Source organism: Fistularia commersonii, chromosome 4 (assembly GCF_037954325.1).
Source record: "Fistularia commersonii isolate RoL2024-O1a breed Wild chromosome 4, RoL_Fcom_v1.0, whole genome shotgun sequence".
NCBI classification, from domain to species: domain Eukaryota; kingdom Metazoa; phylum Chordata; class Actinopteri; order Syngnathiformes; family Fistulariidae; genus Fistularia; species Fistularia commersonii.
The window spans coordinates 18,803,135-18,816,638 of record NC_141287.1 but is presented as its reverse complement, the minus strand read 5'-3'; the positions used below and the strand labels follow the sequence as shown (position 1 = coordinate 18,816,638).

Below are 13,504 nucleotides of genomic sequence, written 5' to 3'. Positions count from 1 at the left end.
CGTTGCAGTTTAATATGTACACGTACGTAAAACAGCTTGCCAAATTTACATGACGTACGTGCAAATTCTCTTGCAATTTCGAGTTTCTCTAAAACCCATAATGTTGACAAAACGCTCTGGACCGACAAAAGCACCTTGCAGGGCCCAAGAGGCAGCGGAAGATGCTATCCATCGCAGATAAAGTTAAACTTCTGGACATGCTAAGGGACGGTAAAAGCTATGCGGCTGTAGGTCGGCATTACGGAATTAATGAATCTTCCGTTCGTTCCATAAAGAAGGAAGAAAAAAACATAAGGACGACAGCAGCAATGTATAATAGAGTATTTAATTGAATAATAATTGTAAAAAAAAATAAAGGTTTCTACTTCACGGATTTTGCCCATCACGGGTTCTATTTGGAACGTAACCCCCGCGAAAAACAAGGGTATACTGTAGTGACATTTATTTTACATTACACTTAGTTACATTTATACTGTTACCGTTACATGTGGCCCTTTGAGGGCAACCATTATGCCCTCGGTGAAAATGAGCTTGACGCAGCTGGTTTCGTTGAAATCAACCTAGGATGGCGAGGGTAGGATGGACTAGCTGATGGGAGCACCTGTTGTGACCAGTTTATGATAGGCGCCGGTTTTGGCCATGAGTTGTTCATGTGTTCCTTGTTCTATTATCACTCCATTCGACATCACCGCAATGATGTCAGCGTTCTGGATCGTAGACAGCCGGTGAGCGATGACGATGCTGGTTCGTCCTTTTCTCGCCTCGTCCAACGCGGCCTGGACAGTCTGCGGGATAAACCGTATCTTTAGAATGCCATCATGAAGATGAGTGAAACATGCTGTACAGATAACTCTGCTGCTACTCTTTATATTCAAATTCAAATTACATATATTTATACAGCTCAGGTTTCTGTGCTGTTAAATCCTTGTCATCCTTTCACCTCAGTACCAGTAGATTGTATCTGCGTGCACCGGCTGCAAACCTTCTCGCTCTCCGTGTCCAGAGCAGAAGTGGCTTCGTCCAGTAGCAGGATCTTGGGGTTCCTGACTATGGCCCGGGCGATGGCGATGCGCTGCTTTTGTCCCCTGGACAGCTGGGAGCCCTGCGCGCCAACCTGTGTCTCGTATTTCTATCCATTTACCGGCATAAAGTGAAATGCGGACAAGCCGAAGAAATAAAAGATTCAGTTAGAAGTAAATCGAGCATGACGAAACGTTTTCGCAGTCGTTCGTTCAGTAATCCGGGTAAGGCATACAAATTGGGACGATAAAATCGGATCCGGTTCATGCGGTGTTTAAGCCAAGCAAAACGTTCGCCCTCACATTTGGTAGCGTCATCACAAAATCGTGAAGATAGGCTTTTTTGGCGGCCTCGATAATCTCGTCCATGCCGACAGAGCGCGTGTTGTCTCCGTATTGGATGTTCTCGGCGATGCTGCAGTCGAACAGCACCGGCTCCTGCGACACGATACCGATTTGCGATCTGAGGAAAGGCACGTTGACCGTATGAGATGGGTGGTCGTCGATAAGCTGCAAATAAAAATGACGAAATTAGGTGGTGAATCGCGCTCATGTCGCCATCGGTAAAAACGAATCTCCAACTCGATAGACTCACCACTTGCCCTTCATCTGGGTCGTAAAATCTTTCCAGCAGCTGAACGCTGGTGCTTTTCCCACAGCCGCTGCTCCCGACAAATGCCAAAGTCTGACCAGGCTTCACGGATACGGCAAGTCCTTTCAATACTTGGGTATCAGGCCGTGTTGGATAAGTGAACTTGCAGTCCACGAACACGATTTTACCCTTAAAGTTCTCCTTTGGATGGAATATATAGGTTGATCACATGGCAGTAACATGATGACACATTATATACATCCATGTTTAAGTCCTATCGATTGGTAGCCGTTTCAATTTACAAACCCATTTCTCGCCATCTGTGTGGCACGTGCTGATTTTAGGGATCCGGTCCAAAAGGTTGAAAAGGCGAGCCGCGGCAGTCTTGGCTTTGACATAATCTGGGGTAAAGGTGAAAACCCTGCCCACTGCGACCCCACTGATCACAACCAACGTAACCACCCTGGAGAATAAACATGCACTCGTGATGTACACAAATCATGTCGCAAAAGAGGAATAGTACACATACGCATGGACCGTAAAGGCGTTTTACCAACCTGAAAACGATCATATAATGTAAGCCCTCTGTACTAACCAGAAAGCCTCCATATCTAAATGATGCCGCGTACGCCATGAAGATAACACACTGGGCTAAACCAAAAAACATCCCATAGATGTTGGCTCTCTTCTTCGCAGATTTGTACGGGGAATCAAGTTTTCGTTCGTAAGATTCCACAAAAAAACTCTCTTTGGTCAGGCCTGCAATCGTCCGGATGTTGGCGAGAGCTTCGCCAGACGTCTGCGAGAGAAGGATACGATTTTGTACAGCAGCTGATGAAATCACATAGAACGACACGGCTTTAAATAGCAGTCCAGGAATATTGCGATATGAAGCCGGGAGAGATTACCTGACCCGCCGCCTCCAAGGCATTTCTGTCTTCTTTCGCAAAACCTGTTAGCATCTTGGCTTGAAACACCCCCGACAGCCCGATGAGCGGCAAAAAGCACAAAATGACTAATGTCAACTTCCAATCAAAGTAAAAGGCCATGATGAAAGATACTCCGATGTTTGTCATGGAGTGAACAATCACACCGATCTGAGATCCTGTAGCCTGCGGGCAGGAAAGAGAAAATCACACCTGCTACATGCAAAATTCACAATCAGAAAAAAAAATTGATTTGCCCCCCGAGGGGCAACTGGCAGCACTTAGGGGTAGCAGCAGCAAATTGTGAACATCAAAGAATAAAATGAAATTGAAAAAAAAATATATATATATATAAATATTAAATTGATAAATTTAAGAAATAAAAAAAAACATAAAAATGACCAACTATAATCATGTAAAGAAAATATATATATAAATTAATAAAATAGATAAATAAATATTTATATGTATAAATAAATTACCGTACAGTATAAATGAATTGCTCTAACTAGCACACCCCCCCACCTGATTTCAACTTTCAGTCTTTATAAATAAATATAAAAAATAATAAAAATAAATAAATACACAAACAAACAAACAAATAAATAGATAGATAGATAGATAGATAAACAAACAAATAGATAAATAAACAAACAGATAGATAGATAGATAGATAAATAAATAAATAAATAAAATTAAAAAAAAACATATATCAATATTTATGAATTCATTTATACATTAATTCAATGTTCATCCTTTTTCTTTGCACTCTTGAGCTGTGAGATGTGACCATTTTCTACTCACACCCTGCACCATAGACGCGTCGCTGGCGAGTCTGGTGGTCAGAGCCCCGGGGCTGTTTCGGAGGTCATCGAACCAGCCGATCTCCTGCCTCAACATGGCCTGGAAACCTACTTTCCTGAGGCGGCGCGTCAGCAGCTCTCCAGACTTTCCAAACGCAAACCCCTGGAACATAAAGGCTCGGTTGGTACCAGGCCTTGAACAAGTTGAAATAAAAAGCCAATACACTAAACAGGCTAGATAGATGGATGGATGGATGGATGGATAGATAGATAGATAGATAGATAGATAGATAGATAGATAGATAGATAGATAGATAGATAGATAGATAGATAGATAGATAGATAGATAGATAGATAGATAGATAGATAGATAGATAGATAGATCGTCATACAAACCTGCAAAAACTGTGTGAAGCAAACAATAATGGCCAAAATGCAGAACAGCACACAGATGCCATTGATGTCCTGTTTCTGTTTGTTCAAGTCCTGGACAGCAAAGGTCTGCGGATATAAAGATCGTACGAGTTGTTCATTCGAGCCGGTCGAGCTCAGAAACGAGAATAAACGGATGTCGATCGACAGGCCCGACCCCAATAATCTGGCTGAAGAGGATGGAATAGATGGGGTTCACCGAGCCGTTGACTGCGGCGGCCAGAGAGCCGAGGAGCATGTAGGGCCACTCGGGTTGGTTGTATTTCAGGATCCGCGCTACTGAAGCTGCCTCCTCGCCGTCGTCCTCGCAGTCCTCTTCTTCCTGCAAGATCATTTATATCCCATTGGTGGTTTTTACAAAAAAAAAAGGTTTCAAATGCCAACAGGACAACTTGATTACCTTCTCGGGTGCAATCTGGTGCGGGAGGATCCCGAGGGTGGTGGACACGGCGTCAGGGCTGACGTCATTGGACAATGTGCTCGGCGATCGCAGTCGCATGGAGTTCCTGTGGGAATTATCATGAGAGGGAGCTGTTTTTAAGAGACATGTTCACCGGGTCGTGGTAAATTCTTGGCAAAATCTTCTTGTCTTGGCAACCGGACTTGAATTTTGAAGAGTTGATCTGCAGAAATGGGGTTGAAGGGGGAGTGTTTTGCTAATGGAGGTGTCGTCCGTTGGAGCAAAAGAGCACTTTAGTGGGAATTGGTAATCACGTAATCTAGACCCGCCCAATAGGTCATTGGACCTGAAGGAGCCTCTCGGATCAGGAGTGAAGAAATTCCGGTTCCCAAGACAAGAAGATTTCTACAAGTGGTTTTAGAGACGATACTGATATTTTTTCTCCACTACAACCAAATCTATTTTACGGCACCTTTTATTTAACTTGATGCTTCCAGAGTTGAAACTCCTTTTCCTGAAACTTCCATCCTTCTCAGCATCAACATCTGTTTGACAAAAAAAGGTAATTCTACCTTAATACAAGAATTTAAAGGCAGAATTGTTCACATACATCGGCCGGGAGTTGAATCAGTAAATTAAATAACGGCAACTCCGTCCTTGCCGGTGCCCCAGCGGTGACCATCAGGCCTCTGGAGCTTATTCAGAAACTGGCAGCAACTCCCCTTCTTATGTCCCTACATTGGCTCCCGGTAGCCGCCCGCATCAATTTCAAGTCCCCAGTGGTCGCCTACCGGGCGGTGAATGGGACAGCCCCGTCTTATCCCAAGGTTATGGTCAAGCCACATGTCCCCATCCGTCCCCTCCGATCTGCCACCTCTGGGCGACCGTCCACCCCGTCGCTCAGAGCCCTCCGGCTACCGATCCAACCGGCCTCGGCTCTTCTCGGTCTCGGCTCCACGGTGGTGGAAAGAACTCCGGACTCAGAACAGCGGGGGTCGCTGCCGATCTTTCACCCTGAGCTGAAAACATACCTCTTTGCCAAGCACTACCCTACTACTAGCCTCCAAAAAAACACCCAAAAAAACTATGCACTTCTTGTAAGTCGCTTTGGATAAAAGCGTCTGCCAAATGATTGTAATGTAAATGACGGTAACGTAACCTACCCGTGTTTTCTCTGGCCTTGTCTTGGTTTTGCAGGGTGACCAGGGTGAAGTAAACCCCTTCCTTCTCCAGCAGTTCACTGTGTGTTCCTTTCTCCACAGCCCGTCCGTGCTCAAACCCAACAATTACATCCGCTTTCCTGATGGTAGAAAGTCGGTGGGCTATGGAGACGGTGGTCCTGCCCACTCGTACCTGTCAAGGGTAACAGGATTGTCCATCGATGAACACACTATGAACCGCGTTAATTGTTGAATCGGACTTACGTTTTCCAAAGCTTGCTGGACTACAGCTTCACTCTCGTTATCCAGGGCGGACGTAGCCATATCCAGCAGGAGTATCTTGGGGTTTCGGACCAGAGCTCGAGCTATCGCGATCCTCTGCTTCTGTCCTCCGCTCATGTGACCTCCACCTTCTCCCACCAATGTGTCAAATTTCTATGAAGTAGAAAATTTCTATCAAGTTTGTTTGGGATCTAGCAGACCGACGTTACATCGAAAATATAAAGTGCGACAAACTCGGGGACCAAAATGCACGATTCTACAAGGTCAACGCACCTGTGGCAAGTCCATAATGAAATTATACGCATTAGCTTGTTTGGCTGCCTTGATCATTTCTTCCTCGGTAACTCCTGGTTTCCCGAAGCGGATGTTTTCTGCGACGGTCGTAGCAAAGAGCGCCGGTTCCTGCTCCACAACGCCGATGAGCGAGCGAAGCCACTGGATGTTTAAACTCCGGATGTCGTGACCGTCCAAAGTCACCTGAGAAAGCGAGAAAGCTGGTGATGTGACGCCGCGATCCGGTCTCAGAACGCCCGTGCCTTTGCGCGTCCGTGGTTCGTTACCATTCCTTGATTCGGGTCGTAAAACCGTTGCATGAGCTGGACTGCCGTGCTCTTTCCGGAGCCGCTCGGCCCGACAAAAGCGGTGGTCTCCCCCGCCTCGATTTCCATGCTCAGATCATCTAAAATCTGAAAGAGTCGTTGGCTCCTCGTGAGTTCAACCGCGAAACGATAAACTGAGCGATTATAAAAGTTACCTTGACGTCAGGTCGAGATGGGTAGTAGAAAGTGACGTTATGGAATTTAATGTCACCTTTTACTCGGTCTAATTTATGACCATCCTCTGAGAGACAGTTGATTTCTGGTTCCTGTGAATACCCCAAGACTGACTTTAACAAACAATATAATTTGCTTTTAAGCGTTTTAGGCATAGAGTGTTAAATAATGTATCTCTGTTCTGGAATGCTGAATTTTACCCGATCGATTAGGTCGAAGATGGTCTTCGCGGCGGCTCGGCCGGAGGCGAAGGCTTCCAGGCACGGAGAGGCTTGGCCGAGGTTCATGGCTGCGATGAGTACACCAAAAAACACCTGGGAAAACAAAAAAACAAAAAGCTGCGGTGAGGGCAATTGTCCCTGAAAAGTCAGAGTCTAACCCAGTATTTGAGGTTAAGGACTTTTATTTAAGTACCTGAATAAGAGTACCGGGTGACAGCTCCTTCGTTTCAATGACCAATTTTGATCCGTACCAAAATGCCAAAGCGTAGCAAAGGAAAATGATTCCCCACAGATATCCTTGAAACATTCCTATAATTGTGCTCTTTTTCACGCCCCAGTTCTGAGCTTGAAAAAGTTTCCTGTCGTACCTGTACAGGAGGAACCTTTTTAGTAATCTCAAAACATTTCTGTTCAAGTCAAATGTTGAACGAGCACCCGGGATCATTTCCCATACGACAGTGTTATTGTATCCTTTAACTATATTGTGCTGATAAAATAAAATAAAATAAAATAAAATAAAACAAAAAAAATAAATGATAATAAAATAAAATAAAATAAAATAAAATAAAATAAAATAAAATAAAATAAAGCTTTTCTATAAATTATCTTGTGAGCACAAAATTAGCATTTAATTACCATGCTCCGACAACTTTTTATTTCATTCAGGAATGATGATTAGTTAATGTGGACGGGATGATTATTTAAGATCAGACCTATGCAAGAGAGATACAATGTTTTTAACTTGAGGGTCTCCATTATTAAACATTTTGATTAAAAAAAAATGACCTTTCAGCTTCCTTTTCCTCCCCGCCAAACGCTGCCACTGTTCTAATGGAGGACAGGACCTCATCGGCCACTGCACCCGCCTTTGCGTAGGCTTTCAGCTCCTTCCTTGTCAGTTTGGACACAGCCTACAAAAACAAGCAGCACAAAAATGTGACAAAAGAACATGAACGGCGAGTAAAAAAAAAAATCACCGTCCGTGTCTCGCACCATAGCCATCAGCCCGGCGGCTGCACCGATCAGCGGGCTCACCGCCACGACCACCAACGTCAGCTTCCAGCCACCAATGAATCCAACCATGAAGCCAAACACAAACGTAGAAAGCCTCTGGATGAAGAGGGACGTTTGGTCGGCGATGGCGTTATCTATCTTGTTGATATCACTGAAAGAAAGACAAAGAAAAATGACAAATATTTAATTATCACGCAATCCCGGCTTTTAACGCGTGACGGCGTGAGCTGCAAACTCACTCCGTCAGCCTCGTGTTCAGCTCCCCCACAGAGTTGCAGTCGAACCATCCGATCTCCATTTGCATTACTTTTCGGAAATAAGCCTTTCGGATTTTGAGCGTCTGTCTTGCGGCTGCCGACACCCAGAGCGCAATCTGGAGATGGTTTAAGGTGCACTTTACCAATGGAAGAACATTGAATTCAGAAGGGCGCCGGATGAAATATACTAACCTGAAAATACCCAAGAAGAAAAACTCCCAATCCAATTCCAATGTAGTAGTATGCAAACATTGTCATTTCTGCTTCAATATCCACCCTGTTGAAGGAATCATTGTGAAAAACCAGCCCGGGATAGCAACAAGTGGAAACATCATTATTTACTCACCCGCAGTAAACGGTAATATTTTCAGCGTTTTCATAGATGGAGCCATTTTTCCAGTGGATGCTGTTGTTAACGCACTCCTTTCTGGGGTCCTTCAGTTCTTGAGCCTCCAGTTCATAAGCCACAAACGTGTTGGTCATCATGCCGTACACCAGGAGCATGAGAGGGGCGGCGGCACCGTGGAGGAGGGCACACACACTCCCAACGGACATCATCACCGAGTCTTTCAAAGTGGCGAATCGGAACTGCGGCGAAGAAGGCAATCACATTTCTACCTTTTTTTTTTTTTTTTTTAATTATTTTTTCATATCTCAAATCATTTAATGCACTTAAAAATAAATAAATGTATTTACCAGTTGAAAATATCCCACACTCGGCGTTTTCCCTTTTTGTTTTTTCTCTCTATAAACATGAAGTTGAAGATAGCCTCGGTTATTATTACCGTGAAACGATCCATACTGTATATCCTGATGTGAGATTAACACAGTTACCCTTTCTCTTTGTGATCTGGGAAAAAATTGAGGAAAAATGAATTTAAGTTTGCTTCAAGCCAGTTAAGATTTCATATAAACTCATGAAAATGTCACTTACCATCTTCATCTTCACCTGGAGGTGCAAACTTGACCGATCTCTTCATGCTGTCTAACTGGTTTCAGTTATTGCTGTCCTCGTGCAGAAACTGTTGATGCTGACAAAACAAAAGAAAAAAAAAAAGGAATAATGATAATTATTTGGATGCGATTCTTGATATAATAAAATCAGCTAATAATTAAAATAAAAATAATTGAATCTAGTTTGAATACTATTGATTTTGTTGAAGACAGGCAAAATTATCCCTTTTTTTAAACATCTGCTTTTCCTCCAAGTTGGGCAAAAGAAGGAAAACAGAATTTCGACGCGCAACTTTAAATACGTACCGGCATCGGGGACGACAAATCAACACCCGATAACAAAAGGAAGAGAAACGATCCAAGGGGCGGATGGAATATTTGTTGGAAACGAGAAAAGAGTTGGAAATGGAAGAATAACCCGACTTACCGGGACCGCTCGCTCCTCCGTCAGACTTCAGAAACCCACTACCACCAACACCGAGGTGCATCAGGTAACCTATGCCCCTCCTCTCCTATTATCTATAGCCATAATCACCTGATAAGACTTGTGTCAGCATTCTGACCTTCACTAGACTCGCCCTGCAAGGGAAATTTAAATACATGAATCACTGTATTATTGATTAGCGTTAACCATCAGTTATACTTGTGTGTCTTCAAACACCGGACGATTTGACGTTGGGAAATTACGTTCACATTGCTCGGTCACAGGAAATGAAAACCCCTCATTACAACTGTGTTGACTCGTTATCAAAAGCGATTGTAAAATGAGTTTAATGACCTCGAGGCCATTAGTTACGTCCAGGTGCCGTTCAATAACAACATACCATGCAATCGTAATATTCTGGATGTTGGCATTTTGGGAAACACCAGACATCATTGGAAATAACTTCAGCTGGAAAAATACTTATAAGCATTGGAAATATAATTATTTTTACTGAAACAACTACAAACGTACAATACTAATATTTAATGTTCATGTATTTATACTGTATATACAGCATATAATATCAGTAAAAAGTGGGGGATGATGCAGATTTTGATATCTAGCAATGGTCACACAAGCAATGTATTTTTCATATTCCACTCCTCACTTTCCCCACCCCGAACCCCGCACAAACACACACACACACACATACACACCCATAACAGCCCCCCTGTAAAACACACACTGTCAGATATGAGCATACATGTGCACGTACAGGACTGCCCCAAAAATTAGAATATTGTGTTAAAGTTCTGATCAAAGTGCGATCAAAAAAACAAAAATTACTTTTCCATGATATTCTAATATTTTGAGATAGGATTTTTGAGTTTTCTTAAGATGTAAGCCATAATCAGCAATATTAAAATAATAAAAGGCTTGCAATATTTCAGTTGATTTGTAATGAATCCAGAATGTATGACATTTTTGTTTTTGTAATTGCATTACAGAAGATAAAGAACTTTATCACAATATTCTAATTTTCTGAGACAGTCCTGTAGATACTATACATGTTTGTAGATCGGTGTTGATATGTGAATATTGGTATAAATACAGTATTTATGTGCAATACACACACACACACACACAAACATTATTTTTATACATACAGTATATATATATATACACACACACACACACACGCACACACACACACACGTCTGTATACGTATATCAAATGTGATGTATAATCCTATGATTGTGATTATATATGACATACATAAAAATTACATGTATATATTCACGATTAGACTATTTAGTATTTCTGGACTGGTTTTGTGTTAAATGCCAAAATAATTTCCTGGGGAAGTGATATGACTAAACGTGTAAATGTTTGCCTAGTTTATTAATAATTATGACGGTAATGGAGAGGTGAATGCCCGCCAGGTCACATCGCTGGACTGGAATTCGCTCTTATTTCTGTTGCAAGCGACTGATAATGCAAGTGAGGCTCAAATAGAGCAAAATGGCATCAGAAGAGAGGAGAGCTGAAAAAAAAGTGAAGTAAACGAATGATAAAGCATCCTGTTTCCTGCAGGAGAATTAATACACCTAGAAGTGGGTTTCCAAGGGGTGGGTACTTGGTAGGGTTGCAATATTGTACGTAAATCAACTTAAAAATACCCCCAAATCCAACATACTAGTCCTTTGTAGAAATAAGTGATGAGGAAAAAAAAAATTGAAAATTCCCTGATTCATTCATGGATGTCCCTCAGTTTCCAAACAGAAAAGGCAATTTTTCATATCATCTTTTAATCCTAATAATCGATCCCTCCGATCCCAACGAGGACGCAGCGGTTTTCCAAGAGCTCGCATTTTAACAAACTTCGAATCGGTTTCAGGCAAGACAAAAAGAAAGAAGAAAATTTAAAAATAACCCTTTCTGATTGTGTGCTTCATATTCCCAGACAGCATATCCATCCACAGCATCCAGGTTTGGACATCCTGACCAATCACGCACAAGGATCTTATTCATTATTAATCATACTTCCTTGAATAATTCCAAGAGGATCCTCATGTAAATCTGGAATAAATATTAAAATGCGCAGTTTCGTCCTCCGACACAGAGGGGATCCTGAGGAAAGAGGCAACCCTTTCTTAGGAAAACCGAGAACACCACCACATCAGTGGTGTTTGTGTGTGTGTGTGTGTGTGTGTGTGTGTGTGTGTGTGCGTGTGTGTGTGTGTGTGTCGATGTCTGTGTTTGTTTAGATATATTTATGCTAATTGTTTTAACTTTGGTATTTATTTTGCTACTCTTTGTACTTTTAATTGACCTGAACTGAACTGAACTGAACTGAACTGAACTGAACTGAACTGAACTGAACTGAACTGAACTGAACTGAACTGAATTGAATTGAACTCAGTTGTGCTGAACTGAACTCAATCGTCTAAATCAGATCCAACTGAGCTGGTCTTTGTAGTGAGCAGTACTGGGTGCTCAAACCTCATTTGTGTGCAAACATACCCAGGAGCACAGGGAAAGGAAACCTTAATATTTACTTTGCTACTCTCTGTGCTTTTAATTGACCTAAACTGAACTGAACTGAACTAAACTGATCTGAACTGAACTGTACCGAATCAAACCAAACCGAATCAATGTGAACTGAACTGAACTTAACTGAATTGAATTTAATTGAATTGAACTCAATTGTACTGAAGTAAACAGAATCGTCTTTGGAAATGTTTGTATTTATTTTGCTACTCTACATGCTTTTAATTGACCGAAACTGAACTGATCTGAACTGAACTGAACCGAACCGAACCGAACCGAATCGAATCGAATTGAATTGAACTGAATTGACTTGAATTGAACTGAATTGACTTGAATTGAATTGAACTGAACTGAACTGAACTGAACTGAACTGAACTGAACTGAACTGAATTGAATCAAACTCAATTGTACTGAACCGAACTGAATCATCTCTGGAAACTTTGGTATTTGATACTTTGTGCTTTTAATGAACCGTAACTGAACTGAACCGAACCAAATCGAATCGAATCGAATCGAACTGAGCTGAACTGAATCGTCTAAATCAGATCTGACTGAGCTGGTCTTTGTAGTGAGCAGTACCGGGTGATCACACCTCATTCTTGTACAAACATGCCTTGGAGCACAGGGAAAGGTACATGTAGGTATTTTTCAAGTATAAATGATTGTGTTTCCTGTTTTGCAACTTCACCCCGAAGCGTAGCGCTCTTACAACACAAAGCAGGATCGTCCAGTCTAATTACCTAACTAACTTTGTCCCTTGAACTGGTGTAGATTTGGAAAGAACTTGAAATTCAATACATGACAGAGAAAAAGTACAGGAAAAAGTGGAAAAACAAGCTTAAAATGTTTATTTGAGTTAAATTTCTTTCACATTATTACAAGATCAATACCGAGCCCAGAACATGCAAAGCAGAGAACAAGACTGAATATTAAATACATGTACACTTCCTCATTTCAGACATGAGTAAAGTACGAGTCGATGCAAATGCTGCACTTCAACGTGAGACAAGTTCCTGTCCAACTGAAGCCGCAAATTAAGTCAGATCAGTTTCCACATTTCATTCATTCATGACTGTTGCAATGTGAGGATTATATCACTCCATTTTCAGCCACATTCATTTTCAGATTTGTGAATAAAGAGGGATAAGAAATACAAAAATATAAATGTTATTGGAATTTACCCACCATTATTTTAAGGACAATTAAACATTTCTAACCAAAAAGAGCAGGGAGGGATTAGACAGCAAACAGTAAATAATAAAAAGGCCTCCTATTTATGTAACAAGCTGAGCATCTTCATCTCCTGATTATTTAGCAGCTAATGATATTGCAAACACCTACATTGTACTGGTGGACAAAATTAATAATTCATTTCAAGAACGGCATGACCAGTGCAAGCAACTGCCGCCCCTAGTTTTATTCATTTTATTTCATATTATTTATTCTATTTTAATTTATTTTTTATATGTGAATAAATAGATTCAAAGTAAATAGAATATGATAAATCTGTTTTAAAAAATGAAATGACATGAAATAAAATGTTTTTTTCCATTCCATTTGTTAACTTAATTTGTTTTAATTGTATTATTTGAAATAAAATAAAATGTAATAGAATCAAATTATGTAAATAATAATTACAGTACTACCATAAATTTATTATATTATATTTAGTTTGACTTGACTTTATTTCATTTGA

At 41.3% G+C, this 13,504-nt stretch overlaps 1 protein-coding gene across 2 annotated transcripts; it reads right to left on the bottom strand.

Moving 5' to 3' along the window:
* Window positions 1-316: 316 nt before the first annotated feature.
* abcb11a (ATP-binding cassette, sub-family B (MDR/TAP), member 11a) lies at window positions 317-8,846 on the bottom strand. Of its 2 annotated transcripts, XM_086144666.1 has the most exons (27): window positions 8,814-8,846; window positions 8,714-8,729; window positions 8,576-8,624; window positions 8,226-8,467; window positions 8,072-8,156; window positions 7,862-7,995; window positions 7,602-7,773; window positions 7,395-7,519; window positions 6,802-6,976; window positions 6,588-6,701; window positions 6,369-6,479; window positions 6,175-6,300; window positions 5,888-6,091; window positions 5,597-5,767; window positions 5,336-5,525; window positions 4,645-4,717; window positions 4,173-4,278; window positions 3,930-4,094; window positions 3,737-3,841; window positions 3,342-3,503; window positions 2,520-2,723; window positions 2,169-2,410; window positions 1,918-2,074; window positions 1,615-1,812; window positions 1,323-1,529; window positions 983-1,129; window positions 317-785 (listed from the first exon to the last, which is right to left on the bottom strand). In XM_086144666.1, the coding sequence occupies exons 4-27, from the start codon at window positions 8,435-8,437 to the stop codon at window positions 585-587; spliced, it is 3,786 nt and encodes a 1,261-aa protein (XP_086000792.1). In that variant the 5' UTR covers window positions 8,438-8,467; window positions 8,576-8,624; window positions 8,714-8,729; window positions 8,814-8,846; the 3' UTR covers window positions 317-584. The 2 variants fall into 2 exon arrangements, with proteins under 2 accessions (XP_086000792.1, XP_086000793.1); XM_086144667.1 differs by lacking the exon at window positions 8,814-8,846 and having other exon boundaries at window positions 8,576-8,721.
* Window positions 8,847-13,504: the final 4,658 nt, after the last annotated feature.

Excerpts from the sequence above, each read along its gene's own strand:
- abcb11a (XM_086144666.1), bottom strand. The coding sequence starts at position 8,437 with ATGATGTCCGTTGGGAGTGTGTGTGCCCTCCTCCACGGTGCCGCCGCC. Across the intron at positions 8,157-8,225 it reads AATATTACCGTTTACTGCGG|GGTGGATATTGAAGCAGAAA; the intron begins GTGAGTAAATAA and ends TTCCTTCAACAG. Across the intron at positions 7,996-8,071 it reads TTCTTCTTGGGTATTTTCAG|ATTGCGCTCTGGGTGTCGGC; the intron begins GTTAGTATATTT and ends AACCATCTCCAG.